We start from the raw sequence: 26,044 nt of genomic DNA on the forward strand, positions 1-26,044 counted from the left end.
AAACCACATGAATGTACAATCAAAATGTACAACGTTGCTAAATTATTTTAAAACCACCCACCCACAACAAATCTTTTAAATGTTTTATTTTGACAAAATATCCAACTGAAAACAGTTTCACTTCAATGCCGGTAAACATACAGCATGTCAACCAGCTGAGTAGGTGACTCCCAACAACCCCCTACTTCCATGACATAGGTTTGGGGAAAAAAACAATTCAAGAGTCAAGTGATGCAGTACTGGTCTCACTTTAAATACTGCAGTCTTATGAATGAACACAACTAGACTGAATTGGTCCAGGCCAGATGAGGGAACAACTTGTTCAGAAGCAGCAGAATCTGTCAGATGTTACATACACATTAAACATGCACACACACACACACACACAAATATACACACACACTTCTCTGGATGAAATCGCTTTGTCAGCATCACACAGCTGCAGATATTGCATACGTTCAGTTACAGACACACATAAAAAACAAAAACATTCACACCACAATAACAATATGCCTTTATGTATAAAAACAAAAGGTAAAAACTAAAACTTTGTTCAGTCCAGCTCTTGGTTTTGGTGGTTGCAATAATACAGTGCACAATCATAAAAAAAGAAACCTGCAAAATTAAACAGACCACCTAAAAAAAATCATCTTTACAGTATTTCCTCTAGAGTCCTGGTTCAGTTTCAATTTGACACAAGTTTTAACTACATATTACCAAAGCGCTGTCACTGAACATGTGCAGTTTCTCTCTGGTGACGGTCTGGCTCCAGACTGAAGATTAGACCATGTTGACATGTATGTGCACACTTTTGTTCCTGTTGCTCTGACACTTGTGGCCCTCTTCTTTCTTCATAATACAATCCAGGTACAGCGGTCACTATCTGCCAGCACCTGCAGAGATGAGCCTACAAGTGAGAAGATGAGTGAGATCGGAAATTAGAATTTACACACATCTACACAAACGCAAATCAAAACAAAGTTTGCATGGATTTAGTTTAGGTGTTCCATGGCAGGACACCTGGTGGTATCCATACTGGCTCTCACCCAATGACAGCTAGAATTGCCTCTAGTCCCTGTGACCCTTAAGACTAAGCAGTACAGAATGGATGGATTAAATTCCATTTAACTGCTTCAGTTTCAGAACCCTGGTACTCTGCATACAGGGGACACTGGCCCATATAGTATGTGTGTTGTATGTTGGTCAAGTACTGAGCAGCAAACAAGATCAGTCCTGTGCAGCAATCAAAGTAATCATCTTATATTCAGCTATTTAAAAATGAATAAAAACAAACACAGCATGTACTGTACTCCCATACAGCTGTTACAGATGTGGACACTGGAAGTAAAAGTAAGAAGCTGTTTGTTTGAATCTAGCTGTATTTGGTTTCTAACTTGCCCTTTGTCCTAGATGAATGAGAAACCTCATAGACACCTGGCCAACATTTTGAGGCACTATTTGGTCTGTGTTGGAGGGTCTGTGGTAGAAATCATGACACTGCATGTGTGTGCAAAGGTGTATACTGTATAACTCACCTTTGTGCAGAGCTTCGTTGGTCATGCGATTGATGTAGCGGGAGCTGCTCTCGGGAACCAGCCACTTCATCACTGTGTTCACACAAGACTTCCTGTAAGAACTCCACACGCTCCCACTGACAGAGAGACAAAGATCAACAACTTTAACACAACAGAACTATACAACACAACAAACAAAAAAAACAGGGAGAAAAAAATTTAAAAAAATAAAAACCTAAGCCGTCTACTTTCACCCAACTTGACACTGTGTGCACTTTTGGAAAACCCTGAAGTGTGTGAGACAGTGGTTCCTCACCTGGTCTGACCCTTAACCTCTGTAAGGTCACCAACACCCACGGTGCAACATACACCTGTGTTTAGGTCCCAGCTAACCTGCAGGTTGGAATGGTAGGTGTTTGGCCTGGGGACGGAAACAATGAAAAACAGACCTAGTGATGATAGTTGCTGAAGACAAAGACAAAGAGACAATCAAAAATAACTGGGAGGAAAGCTTTGAGTTCATTAGTTCAGAGTTAAACTGCACAGAAGACAACAAATACCTGCAGTGCTCCTCGTCTGAGTTGGAGAACGCCAGTAACAGCAGACCAATGTTGATCATCACAGTGTTGGTCTCTGGACACACCTGTTATACATCAAATAAACATTACTGCAACAAATACAGAATGTGAAACAAGTTGGGAAGTGTGTATAATTTACTATGATATTGTGCAGTTACACATATGTGCTGACCTCTAATATCACAACATCATAGTCACTGAAGGAGCAGAACTGAGTGGCCCAGGCAGCATCGCTCCTGATCACCTCGTTGATAAGATACTCAAAGTCTAGAGTCAACTGCTCAACACACACAGTCTGCAAGAGAGAAATCACTTGTTAAAACTAAGCTGACTCTGGAGTCCTTCACTATCAACACAGGTAAACTAACGTACTTTGCGTAAGAGATCGCTAAAGAAATACAGAACATTTCTGGAGTAGAAGTTGATTGCTCTTTTTTGTTAAATAAACCTGGGCAAAATCCCTGACAAACTTATGGCTTAGCATAACTACTTCTTCAAAATACTCTTGGCTACTAGTAAGAAAGCCATCACGCGGGAATGACTGCAGCCAAACCATCCAACAAAGGACAACTGGACTCCAACAAACTGTCAACAAAATAAACTGTGTAGAGGAACTGACGTTTACCTCAAGACTGCAGGGTGATCAATATGGAATATATTAGAAAAAACAACGATTAGGTGCTATGATTAGCTCTAGAACCAGAGTGATGCTGTGCTCTGACATAAATGACTTAAGCTGACTATTAATTGTTGATTCCAGTATTTCAAGACCAGGTTTGACAATTTAATATATACATATCTGAATTTAAAGCTGCATGATACACTGACACAAACACTCACCTGTCCATTGTGTGGCCCAGTGACCAGCTGCAGGTTCCGTCCTTTCAGATCAGTGACTGTGAAAGGCAGCTGGACCTTATCGTCTTCATAACCTAGAGACAGACACAGAGGGACAAATTGCCAGTCAGCAGCTTGAGACTTGATCTGATTAGAGTTATGTGTTTAATCACTCATTCTCAGTGTCCTCACCTCCTGTATTCTGCTCTGCTGTCCCTGGCTGTTGGAGGCAGTAGTGCAGGTGTGAGTAATTTACATATCCAGGCTCGCTGGAGCCGACTTCCTGGGACGTGGACGGGGTTGGAGGGGACGGTGGTGATGATGAAGAGGATGCAGGAGACATCACTTGCTCTGGGCACTGATGCAAACTGTGGCGCACGCCTGATGTTGATGCTTGTGGTAAACTAGTCCGTCTTTCCTCCTCCTCTCTCCTCCTCTCTGCATTTATCCCTGGTGTCTGCATTGTCTGTTTCTCACCACCATCAGCTGTTCTCCTCTCTTGCTGGCCCTCAGTTTCTTTCCCCCCTCCTCCTCCTCCTCCCTGGGCCCGCCGGAAGAGGTCGGCAGCAAACTCCCGGGCTCTCACGGCTGCCTGTGACTGGCTAGGAGACGAGGGGATCGGAGCGGGCCTACTGGGTGGCTGCCGGCTTTCAGGAGATCCCTGAGGTAGTGACGAAGAAGAGGCCAAGGATGTGGAGGAAAGAAACGCAGAGGCTTGACTTGACAAAGCTGCTCTCTTTGTATAGAGGATCTGCGATGACTGACCCTGCTTACCTGCAAAAGACATACAAAGAGACAGAGCTGAATGCTGACATGCCACCACTGAACATCTGCCTGAAAATCAGCCAATCTCACAGATGTGAACTGACAAGAAGGCACGTATGCATCAGGAATAACAACTAGTCATTTTACCTTGAGCACTGTAACACAGTGAAAGACACCTAATTTGGTAGCTTGGATGTATAACAGAGCCACAATACACAAACTAGCATATTAAAATCTTCAATGTATGTCTGGCAGTATTCCCTCATCCCAACAAACTCAGTTCCTCCTGACAATGATCCAATCTGACCCTTTTCCTACGCCCTATCCTGGTAAGCATGTGGCTCATCATAGACAGTTAATATTTAGACAGACAAGGACAGAGAAATGTGCTGTTTGTGTGTGTGTTACCTGGGCAGAGTGAAATGCCGCAGGCCACCAGAGAGTAGCTAGTGTTTAACAGGATCACCTGGTCCTTCTTCAGCTGGAAAGCTGGCTGGAAAGTGGGGAACGGATACACCACCTGGTACCTGCTGTTGAGCACATAGCCATGCTCGAGACACTCACCGCTCCCTGGGAAGAGACCGAGATGATGGATGAGAGACAGACGGAGGCAGTGAGGTCAGTAGAGGTATGCATGTGTGTGTGTGTTTACCTGTGCGTATGGTGGTGGCTGAGGGAACTGGGCAGCAGTAAGAACAAGGTTTAGGGGGAGGCATGGAGGCAATGGTGATGTAGATATCTCTGTTGTTCTCATCACTCATCATCAAGTTCATCAGAACAGAGCTTGAACTGCGTGTACTAGCCAGGGGAACCACACAAACACACAAAATTATTGAGCGTTACTAACATACTCCAATTACCTTATTCTGGCTGAAAATTAAACAGCTCCATATGGTTGCTCATTGATGTGTTTATTGTTGCTTACTTGAAGCCAAAGATGACAATCTTGGAGTGGTCATTTGGCCACTCACACACAGTCAGGTACAGGTCACTGTAGATTTCCTCACCTGCAAACAGACGTACATGATGGACCTAAAGACATAAAGCAAACACAAGACAAGTTATAATTCTCACAGGAGGATATGGTATTGCTTTAGTTTTATGTCTGCATGTGAATCTGCTAGATATAACACACTGAGGGGTACATTTCTACTCCTTTACCTGTTTGAGTCTACTGTGCAGGTTGAACTCCCACCAATAGAGATGGTAGGTGTAGAAAGAGAAATCATCATCTTCTCCACAATCGCTGGTGTAGGACAGTACGTAGCGGCCGCATTTGGTGAAGCCAAGAAAGATATGTCTGGACCCATAAAGGTGACAGAGTATGCACAATTATAATATATGTCTCAACTAGAATAATATTATGATAATGATAAATCTCCACTGTGAATGCAGTGGTCACTGGTAGGTAGGGATGCACCAATCTGATTCACTGGGTCTGCATCAGCAGTGCAGTTATCAGCCATGTGACAGACATCAGTAAATAAAGTTATTAAGCCAGTGCATTATTAAATTTATTTGTTGCCACTATCAATTACATTCATTCCGTCATGGGGGCTGCTGAATCAGTTCAGTGCCGCAGCAATCCCTGGTCTCATGTGGTCTTTCATAAAAACACAGTGGAGATGGATCTACACCCTGTATTGAGGTAACCTGTACTGGGAGGAAAAAGTTGTATCAATGCATCCCTACTGGCAGTCTCATATCTGGATAAAGGATTGATGGGCCTGATTCACACACCATCCCATGCTGTTTGAAGTGCACTTGCATGCTTTATATGATGTAATGCAGGAGTGTGAGGCACTTAACCCTCGTGTTGTCCTCTGGGTCAAAGTGACCCAGTGGCCGACAATGTGCCTTTGTGTGTGTGTGTGTGTGTGTGTGTGTGTGTGTGTGTGTGTGTAGTAGTAGTAGTAGTAGTAGTAGGATTTGTTGTTGTGCATGACATTTGTGCTTCTGAAGTGGTTATCTTTTGTTTTTGACCAATAGTAAGGAGAAAAAAGTATACAAAATATGAAGGGCAACGGGAGGGTTAAGTACAACAGACACACACACACTGACCCTGCTCTCAGGAACTCCTCGCTGACAATGTTTTTCAATGGGACACACACTCGAGGTGGGAGCTTCCTGAACAGGCGCTGAGAAAACTGTCCTGACAGCTGCAGAACAGGCAAGAGAGCGGAGACAGGGATTGACAACTTCAATAACACATACAGCGTGCAGCATGAAACACATAAATGCGTGTAAAAGATCTAACATTTGTAGTATTAGTGGTATGGTTATTTCAGATGTGGTGGGTCTGAACACAAACTAGGCAGAGAAATTTAGTTTCATTCAGTTTGAGTAATATAACTGTGTCTCTAATGACTTTGAGCACACATACAGCGGATCAACTGTCTTTGAAATAATGCGCTTCACACTAAGTCCGAGAGCAGAGGTTGCCTTTATGAGCAGTAAGACACTGCAGGTTGGTGCTGCGATTTAGCAGCAGCTAACGCCAAATGATCTTTAACATTCCAATATTGCAAGCATTTACCATTGGATTTAACAGCTAGCATGCTACTACCGCAGCACAGTTACATTAGATTAAGATGCTTGTCTGTGTATTAGCAAACCAAGACAGATGCAGAGGAACATCGCTAAAAAAACGGAAACAGTGTGTTCATGTTTTGTTAGCTACCTTCCAGCCATTAGCTGATAGTTAGCTAGACACCGAGCTAGTTAGCACCGAGCTATTGGATAGCCTCAGAGGCTCCTCCAACCAAGTAAGCTTTACTGAAGCAGCCTCACATTATTTATAAGCCACTCTTTTTGTGCCACACATTTTGTGGATTCATGCCTACCTTCCCACGCATGAGGAGCTTCACGACATGGTCTTTATGTTTTCTTTGAGCTTTCTGTTTGCCGTCGTCCTTTTCTGATTTCGAGCTGGGCGCCATCTCCTTCAGAACTGTTGTCCTTCGTAGGAGCCAGAGACGCCCTGATTGGTCCACAGCCAGCACGAGACTGCCCTCACTCGCCTGTGGACACATCCATCAAAACCAAAATAAAGGTAGGCCACGGCAGAGGTGACATCCTGCAGGAGGCCACCACAAAGACCCAAACTAGGATCTGTTCCAACAGTGCTACGTCCAGTATCAGATATGAAACGTGATATCAGTCCAATAGCATTTTATTTTTTCTGACTGTGGTATTTTATCTAAAATGGGTAACAACAAACTCCAAAACACAATGCTGATAATGACCACACTGGTAATTTGAATGTTTTTATTTTAAGTATTTAAAAACAAGTTGTAAAAAATAACATTAAAAAAATTAGCATACAATAACAGAACCTATTGAGGGGGGAGGAATCTTCCAACGATTAAGTTGTAGAAATTAAACAGAGGGCTGTCAACCACACAAACACATACATGCACACACAACCAACCTACACACTGCAGGTCAGTTAGTGCCTTATTACAGCCAACTTACACACATTTTTCTGTTCAGTAGCATACACTGTATACAGACACACACAACCCCCTTACAATGGAAAATAATTACAATGAATAAAATTAAAATAAGAAATCATGGTAGCAGGGAAAAATGTATCTGCAACTTAAACACTGGGAATGGTTTTTTAAAAAGAAAGTTAAAAAAAAAAAGTACCAAGAACAAGAAAAGAAAAGACAGAAAACTTTGCAATTTTCTTCCTTACAAACATAATTTCTGAGTATATTCAAAATACTGCTTGATAGTTTTTACCCTCAGGAAATTGGGAGGGAAAACCCCTTAAATGTGAATCAGTCAATGTTGAGATGCTGTTGTGCTAGCTTACAAGCAAAAACGCTTATTTCACATTTTTTTAAACTATCAGATGTATTACAAGGTGTGGGTGAGGTGAAGGGGCAAACTGAATAGTAACCCAAGAAGTTATTTAGTGCTTTGTTCAACGCATGGGCAAAATGTGTTCCCTTTTCCCTTTCTTCAATTTTGACTTTAAAAAACAAACAAGGAGGTTTGAGATAGAAAACGTGTGGGTGGATGAGTAAACCATGGTCTTGTCTTATTAAAGCCAAAAAGGAAATTTCTTGACAGAAAAAACAAACAAGTCCAGAGAACCATCGCAACCGTCCAACAGACCAGGCCACTCATTTACTGTGCCTGAAAAGAGAGATCACAGACATAATGTCATTTAACCAGTCTTTGCTTGGTGAAAAAATTTGAAAATTCTCTCACTATGGTGTGTATATGAATACAGACATTGGTTTATAAAGGATCAATAACAGCACCTGCCAAGTACCAAATAGTGCTAAAATAGTCATCTGTCGTCAGTGTCACAAATTCAAAATTTGAATGCTTTTGAACTTTGCATGCTCTTATCGCTTCAACAGAATTGAACCAATCACAAAGAAGTATTGATAGTTTGTTCACTGCCAAGGTGGTTATCTAACCAAGAGTCATTTTACTAGAATCCTCATGTTAGAGCGAACACTCAAAAGAAGACATGATTAAATGTAGATGAAGTCACTGAATGAGCAAGTTTTATTAAAACTAACATCTGCTTCTTATATTGACAGTAACAGTATCTCATTCTATGCACAAAAAGGCACAGAAAACAGTTGGTGCACCTTTCTGTGAAATGAGTATTTTGGCCCCTAAATACATTCTTGGCAGGTGATCGTTTTTAAGCTTGCCAGACCTTGGCAGCTACAAAGTTAATTTTCAACACTAGTTATGGTACCTGTTGTCCCTGCTGTTGAGCAGCTGCCTGTCCAGGCGCCTGCCCTGCCTGTCCATAATAGGCAGCCTGCTGTCTGTAATACTCAGCCCAGGCTGCACTGTAGTCCTGCTGGCCTCCAGCTGCAGCTCCTCCAGCTGCTGCAGTGGTGGTGGGCTGCTGCTGTGCCTGGAGCAGCTGTTGCCCCTGCAGCTGGCTGAGCTGGAAAAACACCATACATAAACACACCTGTTACTTGCACACGGTCATGAAACAGTTTTATTTTCCAGAATACTGAATGAACTGGATGAATGATTAATTTAACAGTACTAAAAGTAGTACTGGTAACAGTCAAGACTGATACCTGTCATTTAATTCAGTCTAAGGAAAATTATATTTGTGTGGATCTCTAAAATTGTTTGTGTTTGTAATTATATGTTAAATTTAATTTAAAAATCTCTTCTCAATTTAGTTTAAATTTGAACACATTTGATGGTAGTAAATTCTTGAAATAGTTAACTGTAGATTTAAAAGTTGGGGTTGTCACTATTAGGCAGGCAGTATTAATACTCTGTGTAACATTAATATTACATATTTCTTTCACAGCTTAACAAATCTTTGAAGCAGGGACATCAAAATGCTGATGCTTTCACAGTTCACCAAAATTAAGTCATGACATGATTAAGATATGACTGTGTTTCAGTGGATCCAACTTACTCATGCCCATCTTTTTATAGTACTCCTCCCAAGCCTTGGTGTAGTCTGGCTGGCCTCCGGAGGTCTGTGCTGCTTGGCTCTGGTCCCCTGGTGCTCCTGCTGCAGGGGCTCCTGGAGTCTGAGCTGCCATGGCACCCCCTGGCTGTTGGCCGTAGTATTGTGCATAGTATGCTGCCCATGCTGCATTAGGATCTGCTGCTGCCTTACCTAATTGGGGGGGGGGGGATTTATAATGATAAATAAGCAATTTTTATACCCCAAACCATTACTGTAAATGGTTTGAGGTATAGGAAGTGCCTTACATCAATATGTCAAGTATAGAAACACAATAGGGGGAAAATAGAAGTAAGTGCACAAAATAAAAAAATAAAATTCTCACTGGGGTCATGTGGACCTGGGGCTTGCCACTGCTGGTAGGTATTTCCCCAACCCTGAGGACAGTACTGGGGACCACCAGGAGCAGCTCCACTGCAGAGAGGGACAGGACAGTTCAAGCACATACACTGCTTCCTTATAAGTCAGTCTCAGCTGAAGGAAAATTCTAAACTCCTGCATGTAAGTGCTGTTGGGGTTGTACTTACTGGGGAGCACCACCAGGAGGCCCTGCATTATATGGGTTAGGATTATAGGGACCCATTGGACCACCTGGGCCTCCTGGACCAGGACCACCTCCCACTGGACACAATGGAGCCTTAGGGGGAAAAAAGGAAGAAGCTAAGAATTTAAGTTAAGTGGGCGCATTATTGTTTGGCAGCTGAACCATGTATCCTCTCTCTGCTCAGTGAGCCTCTTGAACATACCTCAATCTTTTCTTCTATGAGCTGTTTTGCATGATCAATCTGTTGTGGGGACCCACGGATGATGAACAGTTTGAAGTTTGGGTCACCGTTTGGTGGTGGCTGACGAGATATTTCCACAAATGCACCGGTCTGTTGGTTGATGGACTTGACATTCTCTCCTCCTCTGCCAATGACTAGCCCACATTTGTGCGCAGGGATAGAGAAGGTCATCTCTCCTCCCGGTGGACCCCAGTTCCCCTGGCCTCTACCCCGCCCTCGCCCACCAGGCGGCATCCCAGGACCTGGGGGGCCCTGTGGAGGTAGCACACCACACGTCAGGTTTCACGGTTTCTGTGCTCCGTCATCAACAAGGACATCAAGATCAACACTTAAAAGGAATCAAATGTCTGCCTCTGGTCTCTGTACTTACACCCTGCCCCCCCTCCTCTCTGGCACGGATGCTCTGTAGCAGGTCAGTGATGACTGAGGCAGCGTGCTGACACTGGTCTGGTGGACCCATAATATGGGCTATTTTATCAGGACCTGTACCATCATCTATAAGGATTGACGGGGACAGGAAGGTTTATTGATAAGGGCTTATTTAAAATTGTATGGTATTTTATTAAATGTAATGAAATATGATACAAAAATGTTTGGAGAGTTCACCTGGTTTAAACTGTATTTTCACCCCAGTATCGCTCTGGATCTTCTTAATCATCTCCCCACTCCGGCCAATCACAACTCCCACAGAGTGGCGGGGCACAGCTATCTGCAGAATTACAAAGAAAAAGTGGTGACAGCTTGAGCTACTGAGTCTACTCCATTAGTTAAAACTACGGTAAGCATGCATCATACTGTATATTTAGCTGTAACTGTGCTTTTCTTATTTAAACACAGACGTTACTTACATCGATGCCACCTCCTCCCATCCTTGATCCGTATTCGTTCCTATCTCCAAAACCAGCATGATCCCTGTCTCGTAGAATCTCATTGACCATCTCCTTTGCTTGCTACAAAAGCAACACCAAGGAAGACATAATAAGATGGTAAAATAGGACAGAGATGAGCATTAAGCATTTTCCTCTTTCTCCACAGTGCTCAGAGTACCTGCACTTTGTAGGGGTCTCCAATGATGCGCAGAGGTTTATCCACATTGGGTGGCTGGGATCCATCTTGAATAAGAATCATTTTAACTCCAGCTCGCTCCTAGGAATTGTTGGGAGAGATGTTATATTGACTACAGACACATGGCAGATTAACATAATCTTTCTTAGGCATGTACTGCTGTTCACTGGTTGCACTGGGTGATAAATGGAAATCAGCACAGACCTTTTCCCACCATTTTCTAATATTTGTACAGTAGAGACAAGATACCCTACAACTCTCACCTGTAGCTGTTTGATGGTCTCTCCTCCTTTGCCTATAATAAGGCCAGCCTTTCCTGCAGGGATGATCATCTCCTGCATGGAGCCTGACTGTCCATTGGTTGACTCATGACCCCTGGACACTATGTCATCTATGAGTGCTTTGGCTCTCCTGGAGACAAATTAATTTGAAAGGAGGGCAATGATATGATTAAAAACTCAGGGCTGATGCAGCATACAAGCAATTTATTTAACGGGTCACACTACTCTGACTCATTACAGACAGCACAAGCAGCTCCAACTGCACCAGCAGAATGTCACAGTCTTGGGCAGCTGCAGTTCAGTTTTGGTTAGGCTGAATTGCTATAATCAGTTTCTAATATACTGTACAGTTGCCAGGCAAATGGCAGATTTTATCTATAACAAAATATAGGTGCAATCACACTAATGGCTGATGACCAAAAATTTCAGCCGAGGCCATGTTTTGTTGTTGTTGTATTAGCCAGGTCACACAAGTTGTTTATGTTTGCACAGGCCAACTGCAAGGACTGAAAAAGGTGGGCAGATCAAGGAAGACTTTACAAGAATTCAGGCAATAGTCTAGTCACAGGTTAATTTGAATATCTTTTTCTATTTGCTCACAGTCACACTCATGGCTTTTCAAGCACTTTAAACTCACTCTCAAAACACAGGGAGATACACCCGGCCTAAATGCTATGTGCATCATGGTGAAGACATTTTTGTATCGACAGGTGAGCTTCTAACACTGAATTACAGACTTCCACTAGTTGCATTGCTATTTATAGGGTAGTAATGGGTAAGATTAGAGTAAGGATCGTAGTTTGGGTTTAACTTTGGCAATCTTAGGAAAGGCTGTCTTGTGAGACAAAACTGTAAGAAAAGTTCCAATGGTGCAAGCCTTTGGCATTGCAGAAGTAAACAACAAATGGTAAAATCTTATTGCATCTAATTTCCAAATATAAAGCTAAACTTTAGTGACAGATTAATACATTGACGTGTGGTTTGATTAGACCTGCCATAAATCTTGGGAGAAGTTTGATAGTGTTATTTCTCAACATGTGACCAAAGCTAGACATCCAAGAACAAAAACTCCCAAAAAACTAAACTCTGTCTTTGAAAGCTGAGTGGAGTAGCTGTAAATGAAAAAAAATGTTTTAAATCTGAATATGAACACCAACTTACTGTATGGAATCTGGTGACCCTGTCAGAGAAACGCTTCTTTCTGGGAGACCGGCACTGTCTGTGAATTATTATGAAAATGTGTGTCAATCCAAGCACTGCTGGAAAACCCATTATATTATGTTGATTTAGCAAATACAGGGGCAGCACATAGCTCACCGTGAGCAATTTGGACCTTGCAGCCAGAATCCTGCTGTATTTTGTTAATCTGTTCACCTCCTCGGCCAATGACTTTAGGGGCAACAGCAAAGACATTTAGATTTTAGTTTCAACATGAAAGACAGCAACATGGTCAGTATTTGTATGGTTTAGGAAACACATGTGCATGTACTCACTGAGACCGACCATGCCATCAGGCACTCTGTACTCTTCTGTCATTGTGGAGGGCCTGACACTGTAGACAGGTTTAAAAAAAAAGTAAAATAAAATACATTATACAAAAGGATCTAGTCTCTGTCATAAACATAAGCTCCAAAAGTATTAATGTAAAAGAAAAACTTAAAAATAACTGTATACCTTTGCTGGGACAGGGCAGCCAGCTGAGCTCCAATGGCTGTAAGAGAAGGAAAACTGGTGAGTGGTTGAAAACTGAGACAAGCAAGTGTTTCTAACAGGATCAACGTGGTTATTCAACGTACACAATGTAGAATCTCTTTCACTCTGTGATGCTACCTTCTTGGCGTCAGGTTCATCTGAAACCAAATGCAAAAGTGAGTCTTACAATATGGACAAATAAATACAAAGTGCCTGTTTGTGCTGATTTTTTTTTTTTTTTTTTTTACCTGCTTCTTCCAAGGATCGTTTCTGTGCTGTGAATGGATAACTCTCAGCTCCACCGTTGTTACTCGCTGGGGATACACAGTCTCCACCGATTTTAGCTGCAATCTACAAAGAGGTGAACACAGGATTAGGTTTCTGCAATACATCTGAACATAACAACAATCTTTCAGGGACGCAATTTTTGGTAAGAGTATTTTAAAATCATCATGAGTAGTAAGTGAGCTTTTCAACCATAATTCACTAGGGTGACCCCACTGACACCTGTAGATCAGTTTTATCGTGTGAAGTCCTAACCCGTTATTGACCGATGTCATTATGGTTATCTGGGCTTAGGGACTAGAAAATTATAACAGGGGGTGTAGGGTTTGAAATATAGTATTATGGAAAGTGCAGGATCCAGTATTTTTAGAACTTAATCCATACTAGGGAAATCAATAAATCTGTATCTTTTATCAATTTTGTGCCTTCTTTAAAAAAAAAAAAAGTCTCTCAAGGGCTCCAATATTACAGAGGTGCTATACTAAATTAAGAATTATCAACAGAAAATTAATGTGCAAAGCTCTTGATAATAAATGATTTACGTTATTTCTCAAACAAAAATGCTGAGCATTCCCTAGTGTCTGCTTCTAAAATGTTAGCTGCCTTTTCCGTTGTTATATCAGTGTGAATTGAATATATTTGGCTTTGAGGCTGCTCCTCAAACAACACAGATATGCTGCCACTCTGAACACCTTAGAAACTACTAAATTAGCCGAGAAAAGAATCACACGAAGCTATCATTAGTTGCATCCTAACCATGATACTACAAAGACCTGTAATGTAGCTTCACGCTCTGGCCTCCGCCATAAAGGAAATAACCTCCCAGTACTGAACTTTTAATCACTAAATAATTAACCATCATTTTGTTAAACTGTAGCTAGTTATCAACACAATATCGGAAGACAATCAGGCAACCTTACTTCAAGACAATCACAATACCGTGGCACTTTTGTTAAATCTTAATAAAATGAGGTTTCATAAATGGGGGAGAATGAAACCTCATGATCTGGTTGCCATTACCCATACATTATTAACCTTGCTAAGCGTAGCTTAAATAGCTAGTCCGTCTAACTTACGCCAAGGATCCTAGTGGCGATAGTTGCTATATTTACATGAAAGCGTGACCTACATTGCTGCCGTTGCTAAGTCCAGTCCGCAAATCTGTTCAACTGATCCCTGAACCTGGCGAGCGTTTTAGACAAATAAATGCCATTGCTATTAGCTAACTAGCTCGCTAGCTAGTTAACTGGAGCTAACGTCACGGGTAACTGAGCTAGCTGCTGTGTCTAGCTCCACGACCGTCTTCTCTTGTAGTCCAACTATTTAGTTACCTGTCTGGCTCGTTGTACAGCATCAGCAAAAGCGTCATTTTTCATCCCAGCGCTGACTCCGTTAGTCGGCAGACCGCCGTATTCAGACATGCTGCTCACAAGGGGCAAACAGACACACAGGGGGCAGGCTGGATGTCTTTGGCCGGGCTGAGCTGCGCAGAAGCGGGAAGGCTAAATAGGAGCGTAGCGAGGGGAAACCAATGTGAGTGAGGCAGAACCACGCCGGCAAACTTCCCTACTTAAAACAACCAATCAGACGCCGAGGTTTCTTCTTCTCCTTCTTCTCTATTACATTGTTGAGGGTTGACAGCCAGCGCTGTAACGCGGAAACACCTCCACCCATTGGACCGGAGTGTAAAACAGACACAGTCGAGGAAAAGGATTTATTTATTTATTTATTTATTTATTGACTGATTTGCGTCAAGCCATTTATGATTTAGAAATTCTTTTACAATTATATCATATTTTAACCTCAGTCTTTCCTGCAGCCACTACAGGGGCTTAGAGTGTTACAGAGTCTTACAGTGTGATGAAAAAAATTATTAAAGTAGAAAAATGAATTTGAAACAAATGGATATAAATAAGATGCATTTGAGGCTTGAGGGGCGGTGGGTGTAGTCGGTTGGGTAGAGGTAATCTTGGAAAGTCTCGCAGTCTGCCCTAATTTTTGCCAGTTACTTTGAAACCTCTCTTTGTACAAACGCAGTGTTGGAACAAACTGAATTACTACACTGGTGCATTATTAGGATAGCACTGCAGGAAGTTGTTCTATATGCTGCTATAAGAATGGTGAGAAAAAGGTAAATAGGAAGACAGGCTGGTTGGTCAGGGGTTTATCTCACAGCAAGATAATGACTCAAAAAAATCCAAAATGTTGGAAGACCAACACAGTGTCCAGACCCCATCAAACTGGTTTGCAATTAACAGGGCAGAAGGTGAAAGCAAAGCAAACTACAAATGCAATACAATTCATGAGAACTTGTTAAGTAGCAATTTTTCATGTGTGTTAGGTTAAATTTCATCTTTATTATTACTTTATTCTAGGCTTTAATTTTAGAGCACACTGAGACTTTAATATAAATTTCAGTAACACCTAGAAAAATAGAGATGTTCTTTTGACCGGTATTGTTTGTCAAACTGTTAACTTGCCTGTAGACAAATTTCACATTTTTGCTTGTTCAATTCACATGGTGTGTGCTGACTAAAAGACTCCCGGGGTTACACTAGCAAAGTATTTGAATTAACTAAATGGAAATGCATCAGTTAGACACTGGCTTTATTTTAGGAAACTTTTAGGAAACGCCAAGGAAAATCCATTATAAAACATTTCCCAAAAAAAATCTAATCTTGCCATATTTGCTGGGAAAAATGAGGTCAAACTGCATCAGAGCCCCTTTTCCATTTGCCATTCATGACAGTTACATTTGGTTGTATACTGTACAGAGAGGGGTTTTTAGTGAAACTTTACAGAATAACCAAACCCTATACAGTGTTTATTGGCAATGTAACAGTGGCTGACAATATGATTTTATAAGATACTGTTGCACTACAACTACAAGGTACTTTTGTGAGGACAACCTGATGAGTGTCAGTGCAGTGATTTCATAAATTTTTTAAATCTGTAACATAAAATGGAAACTAAGTGGTATTTACTTTACAAAAGCAGCACCATGCAGGCATTTATTTGCACATTCCATAATAAATACTGACACATCAAAAATGTTCATTGGCGTTAAATGTCATCTCTTATTGTTTCATGATACACACTTTTATCCATTTACTTTAATGTTAAAAATGCACATTGTGCACATACAGTTTATGAAAATACTATGTGGCACTGGATTCTGTAGTGTTTATCAAGCAAAGAAAACAAACACACCTCTTTTTGCATAAGAATACTTACAAAACATGAGCATTTTGCATGAAAGGTTATTTTGAACCCATCCTTTCTTGTGCTTCTTGATATGGCTTTGACTTTTTCTCTGTCTTGTCATCATTTTCCATTTCAGTCATGTCCATGTGATCAAAAGTTATGCTCAGTATTTATCTGCTGTTGTTTGGTAAATGTAGCTGTATTTTAGTATTTGTAACATTTGTTTAAGACATGTCAATCAAAGTCCTGAACTGAAAAACTGAAAAAACTTTACTAGGGTGCAGTGACTTCAGGATCCACTTACAGAGCAGGAAATGGGATCAATCCTCTTATCAGTCCTTTCTTCTCTATGTATCACCTAGAAGAAAAAATAATGCCGCAGGAATGTAACATGGCTCCCAAGTTTTTACCTGTTTGTTCTCAGGCAAGTTCATGCAAGTTTCCATCTGTCCAGGTCAGTGTAGTAGCAGGAGGATAATTGGTTAGCTTTCACACAACTGCTGGCATGCAGTGTAATGCAATATATCACGCTCTTCACAGCAGTTCTCAGTTCAGGTGTGGTCATCCAAATGTGAGGCTTTCTCAGCAGATTATGTGCAAAGTGGATCTGTTGATCTCTTTTACTTCCATGGATTATTTTCCATCCTATTATATTCAACCTGAAACAAGGCTTGTGATCACAGCACCATGTATTTATCCACTGTCAAGACCCATTTCCTCATGCACTGCCAACAGTTCTGTACATGCTTGTAAATAAAAGCCACCCCTAAATCATTAACCTTTTTTTCTACCCTTTCCCTTTCCCTGCCCTCCTACCCTCAATGTCCACTCCCAGGACTATCCTTGTGTATTCGTAGACGACGTATGACACACTGACAGCAGGAATGACTTTCAGCAGGTTGGGGGAAATTCCTCTATAAAGTCCAGCCACGCCCTCCTTGGTCAAGATGTTGTGAAGCAAGGCCAACATGGAGGGTTTGGGGGCTCCTTTGTCTAAAGCTGAGGAGAGAGAAGGCTTTACTAACACGTTCTGCTCTCTCACTAGACTTAACTCTGCCACACTGTGGGTATCCAGTGTTAACTTAAAAAAAAGTCATGTTCACTACAGACAGTTTGTCATCTGTCCCAGCAGTTTTGTCATTTTTAGCTCATTAACCAGAAATGGGGTAAACAACCTGACGTTTGCTGTATTAGAGGAGGGAATAGATTTTGAATTGTATTATTGTTGATCGTTTTTCAATGCATATGATGCATTGAGTGACCTCGGAAACAGTAGTCTCACAACCACTTCCTTAAATACTTACTCACTTTTTCTCTTTTCACAGTGTGATGTTGTTTGTTTGAATTTCTGTAAATTAAATTGCTTTTCAGGAGCAACTTTGGACAAATTGATTCTGATGCCAAAGCAAAATTAAACTAATGGCTCACTTGGAGATATGAAATTAATCTCACTGCTTATGGCATGCTTTGGAAAATGTTTAGTGAATAACTGGCATGGTCCTTTATTCACTGTATCACATTTACCTTGTGCCTGCATTCGGGTGCGAATCAGTGCCAGTGGGTAACTTGCCAGCTGCCCACAGGTGCTGGAGACAGCACCACAGCCAACCAGTACCATGACCCCCGGGTCGGCCAAACCTCTGTTCCTGTTCAACCAGGCAAACTTCAGAGTCTGGGGAATAAAGAGAGTGAGACGAAGGTCAACACTGAGGAGATAGGTGCTGTGAGAACTGAGTGCTGTCACATCTCTCTGACCTCGTAGACAGCCAGGTCGATGCCAGCGTAAGGGACAATGCTCAGCATGTTGGGTACATATCCCTTGTAGAAGGCTGTGACACCTTCCCTCTGTAAGATCTGTTTGGCACAGTGTGCTATTCCTGAGAACTGGCCTGTTTTTCTTAGTGTGAGCCGGGTCTTCAGCACCTGTAGGGAGGAAAAAGAGAAGAGATGGAAAGGAAACAAGGAGAGAGAGGAACAGAAAGAGAAAAGGAACCAATAATTTCACAGGTCATGCAAACCAGAAAGTGTGTTTTCTTACATAAATGTTTTCATGTGCTTATTACCCTGATATTACCTCCATGGGGTAGATGGCTGTCTGAGCTATAGCTCCAGCCAGACACCCGGCAAAAAATCTTTCATGAACCCTCAGATTCCTTGTTTCATCACTGCCACGTATGAAACTCTTGATCTACACAGTTAGAAAGTAACGGAAAGAAGAAAGGAAACATTATTCAAGAAACTAGTATGATCATAGACAAATAAGAAAATTATAAGTTCAACATTTTTAGGAAATACATTTATTTGTTTTCTAGCCAAGAGATTGACACCATTCTCATGTCTGTCTGTTGAATATAGGGCTACAGCTAGCAGTTGGTTAGCTTAGCTTAGCATTAAGATTGGAAACAGGGGGTGAAAGCTAGCCTATGCACCTACCAGCACCTCTAAAGCTCACATCTTGTTTAAGCTGTACAAAAACCTAACTATTTTTTAACTAAAAACTAACCTAAAACTATTTCTTAGCCGGGAGCAGTGACCTCCTTGAGTCTTTTGGCCACTGCGAGGTTGCAACACAATCACATCTTCCCGTCTTTATGCTAAGCTATGCTAACTACTGTAGCGCTGTCTACTCCACCTGTTCATAAGCTGTGAACTTGATTGCAGTCTCTGGGGCAATTTTAAGAACATTCATTCCGTTGCCTCTCCACAATGACCACAGTCCTCCTTCTTTTACCATGTACTGAAAACCACTCCTCACGTTCCCTTTAAAATCAGAGGAGCCATGAACCTGGCAGAGCAGGGCAAGAGGGTTATGACTTTGTTTCAGGCAGTAATGGCTGACTCAAACAGAAACACTTCACCCATAGCAGTGACACACAGCAAGATGAAATCATAACGGCCCCTGACTGACCTGTCGGAAGACTTTGAGGCGGTCCAAGGGGGCGGTTCCAGTCCGAGATACAGATCCAGCCATGGCTCCAGCCATCAGCTGCCGCCACACATACCCAGACTTCTTCTCCTCTTCTGAAAATTCATCTGGGACTGTTAGCTGCTCACCTATATCCAACATCTACTGAAGCCATGGTCGTTGGAATAAGTGGGAGAAATGAAGATAAAGAAGGAAGAATTGAGAACACAACTGTATACACACTGTTTTTCTTATTCAAGGTGTGTATGTCTCAATGTGCGTAACCTCACCATTGAACGTTTCCAGTAGCGTGCTATGTCCTCCATATTAGTGAGAGGATTAAACAAAAAGTAGTCTCTCCACTCATTCCAGTCAATGGTCATTGTACCATCTTTATCCATACTGGGTGACAAACAACATCATTTTCACCATTTGCTTATATCAAAATTGAATTCATAGCAGAGAGTAAAATCATTGAAGTAGATATAAAGTTACAGAAGTTGAGAGCAATAATTTGCTCATGTTTGACATGTATGACATGTATGACCAGGAGTCCTTTAGTGCCTGAACACAACAACAATGTATGAGAAGATGTGGTTTACCGCAATCTAACCCAACAGAGGAACCGAATGTGCAAAACTAAAGCTATTTTCAAAGCACCAAAGTAGGAAATGCAGCCCTGACTCTAACTGAAAGGACAAAAAATTGATCTCTAAGATGCAAGAATCGGAATTTGATTTCTTCATTGTGTTAGTTCACAACTTGAGCTAATCCTTTGACTGTTCATATGAACTGGATTCTGATCTATTGTGCAAATGAGTTCAGCCTTGATGCTGTGAAGCAGTTGACAGGCCAAGTGGAAATAAAAAAAGTGTTAGGCAGATAACATCCAAGCCAGGTTTATAGATTCTTACTTTTGAACTTAATGTGATATGATATCAGGTATCTACACACTGTTAGCAGACCTTAGCAAAATCCTGGTGGCGTCCTCGAGGCTGATGTCCACACCGACGGTGTGTAGAGAGTGCTGGATCTCCTCTGCATCTATCTTACCTGCAAATATCAACAAATCACACACAGCGAGAAATTACAACAGTTTTTTAAAAAATGCCTCCATATGAACATTTTGTAGTAATTGTACAGTTAATTATTATATATATTATAGTTAATTAAGTGCCTTCATACACTTGTACTGACCATCATTGTTCCTGTCCAGGCTTCTAAACATGAGTTTGAGCTGTTTTTCATGGGTGCGGAGATACTGTGTGAACTCCTCAAAGTCCAGTACTCCATCCTGGTTGGTGTCCCCGGCCTCCACAATCTGAAAGCAGAGACAACCAGGTAAAAGAAAAATAGACGTCCAGGCATTCAGTGAATATTAAGTCAGGGATAACAAAAAAAAAAAAAAAAAAAAAATCCAAATATGCCTGTATCATAGTGTTCAGAGAGCTACTTTGCCTTTTTTTTCTTACTGTCAGTGGAACAAAAGTATATTTTTGCCACTCCACACCTGGAACATTGGACAACATATCCTGCTGTTGGATTACTGTAAAGGCAGTCAATGATTAATTCTGTGCAACAATATACATTTGCACAGTCAGTGCAAATACAGTAGAGGTGACTGAGACAGCTGTGAAATGCCACAAGATCAAGATTACACTCCAGGTTTGCCGCCTTTAAATAAACATCTACCTTGCCATCTGTTGGACAAATACTGCTACAGCATGTTGTATATTTGAGGAATGACCAAGATAAAAAAAATCAAAAATACTGAACCGTTTATATTAATTCAATTTGTTTGTCTTGAAAACAACCAAATCAAATCAAATCAAAACCAGTCTGAATGATCAGAATCCATTTATCTTCCTTAAAATAGTCACTTTTCATCTATAATGCCATTACATGTCACAAAGTTTTATAAAATTTAGCCCAGAGGGAAAAAAACGTATGTCAAGAATGAGGACAAATAATATTGTTTCAATTGTAATTAAAATACAGACAAATAAGAAATGTTACAGAAGAAAAGTCTGATAGTTTGGACAATGATCTATATGTGAAAAGAGATCAAGTGTGGGACAGAGAGAAAGGTTACCATTCTCATCTTACAAAGTCCCGATCCTTGTACCAAAATAGACAGCATGCTGCACTTTACATACCACACACACACACACACACACACACACACACACACACACACATACCAGCTCTTACCATGACCTAAATCTTTAAGCCTAAAATTTACAGATGTACATGGTGGGGACTATTTTGTCCCCTAAAGGCAGGCAAGTTCCCACAATGTGACTGTGTGTATACTGTACGTTTATGTTCCCACGTTATGAGTAATACATTTTCACACAAACACACAGTCACACACAGAAGAGACAGAAGAAGTAGTACAGGACAAAGGGACATCAAGTCTTTTTGGCTACCCACACACCTCTTGACAAAACAAAAAGACACAGACAGACTGGGAGGAGAGACACAGACTGTGTGTATTCATAATAAAGGTATGCTGCTGATGTCCTCGGCTGCTGCTGTTGCACAAACAAAGAGATGGCAGATCAGAAAGATCAACAAGGTTTTACATAAGGAAAAATAAGGAAGGATTTCACAGGCCTTCATGTTGGAGAGGAGATGAGAGGAGCAATCGTTGGGTCCTCTACTTTATAAAACACCCTGCACCCACTCTCTTTGTAATACAAATATTCACACATGCTGACATGCATGTGTATAACAGGTTAAACCATAGGATGGGTCTGTGACTGGTCTAGCAACAAATGATTGCAAACATACCAGTTCCACCTCTGTGGTTGGTCAAATGTGCCACTGTCTCCATGCGTGTTGGTTAACACAGTTTCAGTAGAGAACAGATAAGGGATCATTTATTGACTGATTGATTAATTGGCTGATATATATATATATGTGTATGTGTATACAAACATATGTATATATATGTGTGTGTGTGTGTGTATATATATACACACACACACACACACACACACACACACACACACGGGTATATATATAAATATATATATATGCCACTGCATAGTGTCCCAGAAAACAAACAGGTGTGTGTCATACAGGTGTCCTGTCATCCTACCCTCTCCAAGGAGCCTCCGGAAAGCCCTCGGCCTGCCAGCCCTGTCCGCAGTTCAAGGATGTCGATGCGTCCATCTTTGTTGAGGTCCAGCTGATCAAACAGCTCAGCCCACCTCTTCTCCCTCTCGTGGTCTGGACCAGGAGATTCACTGTCCTGGCAGTGCACCCAAGGGAACCAAGTCCGTTGGACTCCCATAACTGGTGCCACTCAGAGTCAGCTGATGGGATGCAGAGGAATAAATAAAATCAGCAAAACACACAACAGTCATTACATCTCATCAAGGCTTTAAATATTCACTTACATATCAAGTGTAGGGACTTTTCAAAATGTTGGAATTAGATGCAATCAGCAGAAGCAATCTCATCCAAACTCTAATGTACATGTATTTAGACTAGTGGTTCCCAACCAGGGGGTCAGAGACCTCAGAAACAGTCGCAAGATGACTCTGAGCGGTCATGAAAAGAGTACTCCACTGATTTAGCATGCAGTTCTGTAACACTGTCAGACTCATGATGGACAGCCTGAAGCCACTGCAGCAGGTCACCAGTTTATTGATATTAGAAGAGACAGAACACGTTCTGATTTGTGATATAAGCTACAGCTGTTTCTGTGTCTACCCCTTAATCTGTTTGTATGAACATACTGGACAGTCCCTGTTTTTATTTATATAAACGCTTTTTCAAGGTGTTGAAAGCTAAAGGTCTGTGGGATTCTGTGGATTCGTCTCACGGTCTGTGGAGTGGAGCAGTGACAGATGTTTGGTGAAAATGAACCACAGCTCAAAATGCAGGTTGATCCACATGTACATGAGCAATTTAGCTTCCATTCAGTTTACATTCGTCGCGTCTTCACTCTGCTAGCACGCCGTTGTGATCTAATAAAAAATAAATAAATAAAAACTACGAGACCATCTTGTGACTCACTCTGTGTATGTTTGTGTCCAGACCAACCCGCCGCCCATGGTGGGATGCAGAGGATCGGAACTCACGAGAAATCAGCGGGTCTGGAGCACAGTTAGCTGGATCTGAGTCGGTCCTGAAACCCGATTTGAGGTCAGACAAGCGGCTCACTCGAGATCCTGCAGGTCCAGGAGGTCTCTGTGTTCTCAACTGCTGACCGCTCCGTCTCGTAGGTTTCACAGCGACTGTAGACGAGGAAGCAGGAAGCGAGAGGGAAACGCACGGCCGCCTCCTCTGCGTGTGAAGCCCGCTGGCGGCCAAGTGTTAGGTCCGTGCGTGTGAGGAGGAGGATGGAGTCTTGAATCTGAAGCTGCTAATTGCTTATGTCTTGTATCAACCACTTATAGTTATGGCCTATTAACGACTGTTGATGAATACTGATATATAGAGGTATACAGTGGAGCCTCAGAGCCGAAGCGAGGATTTCAGAACTACTGAGGTAAACCCCCCTATGCACCCACACCCCCCTCCTGTAAGTCTGAGTTGACATCCAAAAAAAAAGAAAGATTCTTGATTTTTATATAGTTCTTATTAATAATAATTTATGAAATACAATGTATTATAATAGAGAATAATAAACGCAAATAATAGAAAATGAATCCCCATAAGCGTCTGCCTGCAGGCCTCCACTGTGCAGCTTCTCTTGTTGTAGCCTCCACTCTCAGGCCCAGAAATACACGCATAAAAATACCAAATAAAATCACAAAGACACTTCTGGTGGAAGCGATTTTGTCCCTGACTTATATTTGTTTAATTAGTAAAACATCGGTCAACATTGTAACTTGAAAACTATTTATTTCTTAACTGTGGCACGTATATTGATCTAGTATATTCTGTCTACCTGGCACGTGGGTATCTATGCTGCTGTTGTAACATGTATCGATTCAAAAATTTTACTATTAACCGATTGCACACGCTACTGTGGTCACATATTTTCATTCAGAATTAACCTTTGAATAATACTACGATATTTTACTGCAATCAGCTGAATTTAATATGTACTGACACCTGTGGGTGTTTAAATTGACACAAGAAGCTGACGTGTGCACTTGTACTGTAAACCTGAAGATCTTTGGAGGAAGTATAGGCTAATTAAATGTTTTAACCATGCAAGCAATGTACTACTCTGTTGTGTGCTATTACAGTAGATGTTTCCACCTCCTACATGTACTATATTTTCCTGCTACTTTGCTACAATTTAGTTTTTAGATTGTACTGCATTATTGGCACAAGTTTATGTATACTGCTTAACTTTTGAATTTTTCCCTCATTGTATCTTCCCTTGTGCATCTTTATTTCGTATTCTTACCCACTGTTCATTTCATTATTGGCTCTACTTGATTCTACTGCAGTTTCTGTTCTTGTGTTGCTGGAAAACCTGAATTTGCTTGAAGGGTTGGGGGTCAATAAAAGACTTATCTTAACATACATATACTGACTTAGCTCTTTGTTTTTCATAAAATAATCAATGATATTATTGAGCACTTCACTGAAAAGTAAACAAAGCAAAAAACACAGACACTGAAAAAATGATGAAACCATTTGACACTCACAATACCCCAAATACCCCTGGACACCTATGACTCATGAAGTGTCACCATCTTTTCTGGACCTAAAGTTAATCTTTCCTTGCTAAAAGACTCCTCATACATTGCCATACAACTTTGATGCTATTTAGCTAATTTCAACTGTAAAAAATTATGTTTGACATCATAACGCAGTGCAGAACTGGGCTGATGTTCCTAATACTACGAGGGTAGTGTATCATGAAGTGATAGTGGATAGGCAGACCCCTCAGCCAGCTATGACATTAAACCTGTATGGTATTCTGCACAGTGAAGGTTGAACAAGCAAAGGAGCAATAATGAGCAAAGTACATTTGTGAGTGGACTTAACAGTGAGCAAACAGTTTTTTTTTTATTATCTTTTTCAAAATTTCTACCATACCAGAAAAGAAAAAGAAAAAAGAAGAAACAGAAGAATCAATAGTGAACAGGTGTGCATCGCTGACAGTATGCTATAAATAACAACACACACACTCCATGCACAAACAAAGAATTGAAAAAAATGAGACATTATGCCTTAAAGTAACACATCATTTGCAGCAACATATAAATAAACACTGACTGCTGAGAGCCACATAAATCAGGGAGAAGAAAATATATCTGTATTACTGTTATTGCAAATGTACTGTGTTTAATGGCCTTGTTTGTCTCTTTTTGTCTTATCTTGTCCATCACTATCAAACACACTCTTCTCCACCCTGCAGTTGTCTGACTCTCCTGAGATGAGTGATGTAGCCAGCCCACCTGCTGCTCCCTCATCACTTGATTCTCTTGTGATAAACAGTCGAAAGGCCAGTGCAGATTTTGTTTACAACAGACTTTTAAGTCTCTCAGTGATCCCTGACCACACACAAAGTACAGGCCTCCTTGCTTTAATTTTCCTGCTCTATATGTTTTGTATCGCCCTGTTGACAGACCTGTGTGGACTGTGAGCATGTACACCACCTCTCTCATTCATCTGCTTTCATCTCTATTCAGCTCCCGTCTCTGCACCTGCTGGTCTGAGAGGAGCAGACTGACGCATCAGATAGCA

General features: G+C 41.3%; 3 protein-coding genes across 6 annotated transcripts; all 3 read right to left on the minus strand.

Moving 5' to 3' along the window:
• Positions 1 to 71: 71 nt before the first annotated feature.
• dcaf15 (DDB1 and CUL4 associated factor 15) lies at positions 72 to 6,711 on the minus strand. Its single transcript, XM_018664669.2, has 13 exons — positions 6,538 to 6,711; positions 5,756 to 5,853; positions 4,856 to 4,994; positions 4,620 to 4,726; positions 4,347 to 4,492; positions 4,103 to 4,264; positions 3,122 to 3,703; positions 2,933 to 3,024; positions 2,265 to 2,387; positions 2,075 to 2,157; positions 1,831 to 1,935; positions 1,536 to 1,651; positions 72 to 907 (listed from the first exon to the last, which is right to left on the minus strand). Exons 1-13 carry the CDS (start codon positions 6,631 to 6,633, stop codon positions 852 to 854), a joined length of 1,905 nt encoding a protein of 634 aa, XP_018520185.2. The 5' UTR covers positions 6,634 to 6,711; the 3' UTR covers positions 72 to 851.
• A 236-nt stretch (positions 6,712 to 6,947) lies between these two features.
• khsrp (KH-type splicing regulatory protein) lies at positions 6,948 to 14,830 on the minus strand. The gene is given in 19 exon segments (XM_018664671.2): positions 6,948 to 7,840; positions 8,421 to 8,573; positions 8,575 to 8,618; positions 9,114 to 9,320; positions 9,493 to 9,581; positions 9,695 to 9,804; positions 9,914 to 10,204; positions 10,323 to 10,447; positions 10,559 to 10,661; positions 10,801 to 10,902; positions 11,000 to 11,098; positions 11,281 to 11,428; positions 12,460 to 12,517; positions 12,616 to 12,687; positions 12,792 to 12,850; positions 12,973 to 13,009; positions 13,095 to 13,148; positions 13,239 to 13,341; positions 14,607 to 14,830. Coding segments are annotated over 19 exon segments (1,953 nt in total). The 5' UTR covers positions 14,697 to 14,830; the 3' UTR covers positions 6,948 to 7,831.
• Positions 14,831 to 14,983: 153 nt separating this feature from the next.
• On the minus strand, positions 14,984 to 23,656 carry slc25a23a (solute carrier family 25 member 23a). Of its 4 annotated transcripts, XM_018664819.2 has the most exons (12): positions 23,411 to 23,652; positions 22,488 to 22,704; positions 20,582 to 20,705; positions 20,350 to 20,437; positions 19,675 to 19,786; positions 19,388 to 19,546; positions 19,112 to 19,264; positions 18,554 to 18,667; positions 18,235 to 18,402; positions 18,004 to 18,151; positions 17,296 to 17,478; positions 14,984 to 16,837 (listed from the first exon to the last, which is right to left on the minus strand). In XM_018664819.2, exons 2-12 carry the CDS (start codon positions 22,680 to 22,682, stop codon positions 16,827 to 16,829), a joined length of 1,455 nt encoding a protein of 484 aa, XP_018520335.1. In that variant the 5' UTR covers positions 22,683 to 22,704; positions 23,411 to 23,652; the 3' UTR covers positions 14,984 to 16,826. The 4 variants fall into 4 exon arrangements, with proteins under 4 accessions (XP_018520335.1, XP_018520334.1, XP_018520336.1 ...); XM_018664818.2 differs by having other exon boundaries at positions 14,984 to 17,478; positions 23,411 to 23,653; XM_018664820.2 differs by lacking the exon at positions 19,112 to 19,264 and having other exon boundaries at positions 14,984 to 17,478; positions 23,411 to 23,656.
• Positions 23,657 to 26,044: the final 2,388 nt, after the last annotated feature.

Source organism: Lates calcarifer, linkage group LG5 (genome assembly GCF_001640805.2).
Source record: "Lates calcarifer isolate ASB-BC8 linkage group LG5, TLL_Latcal_v3, whole genome shotgun sequence".
Lineage (NCBI taxonomy): Eukaryota > Metazoa > Chordata > Actinopteri > Centropomidae > Lates > Lates calcarifer.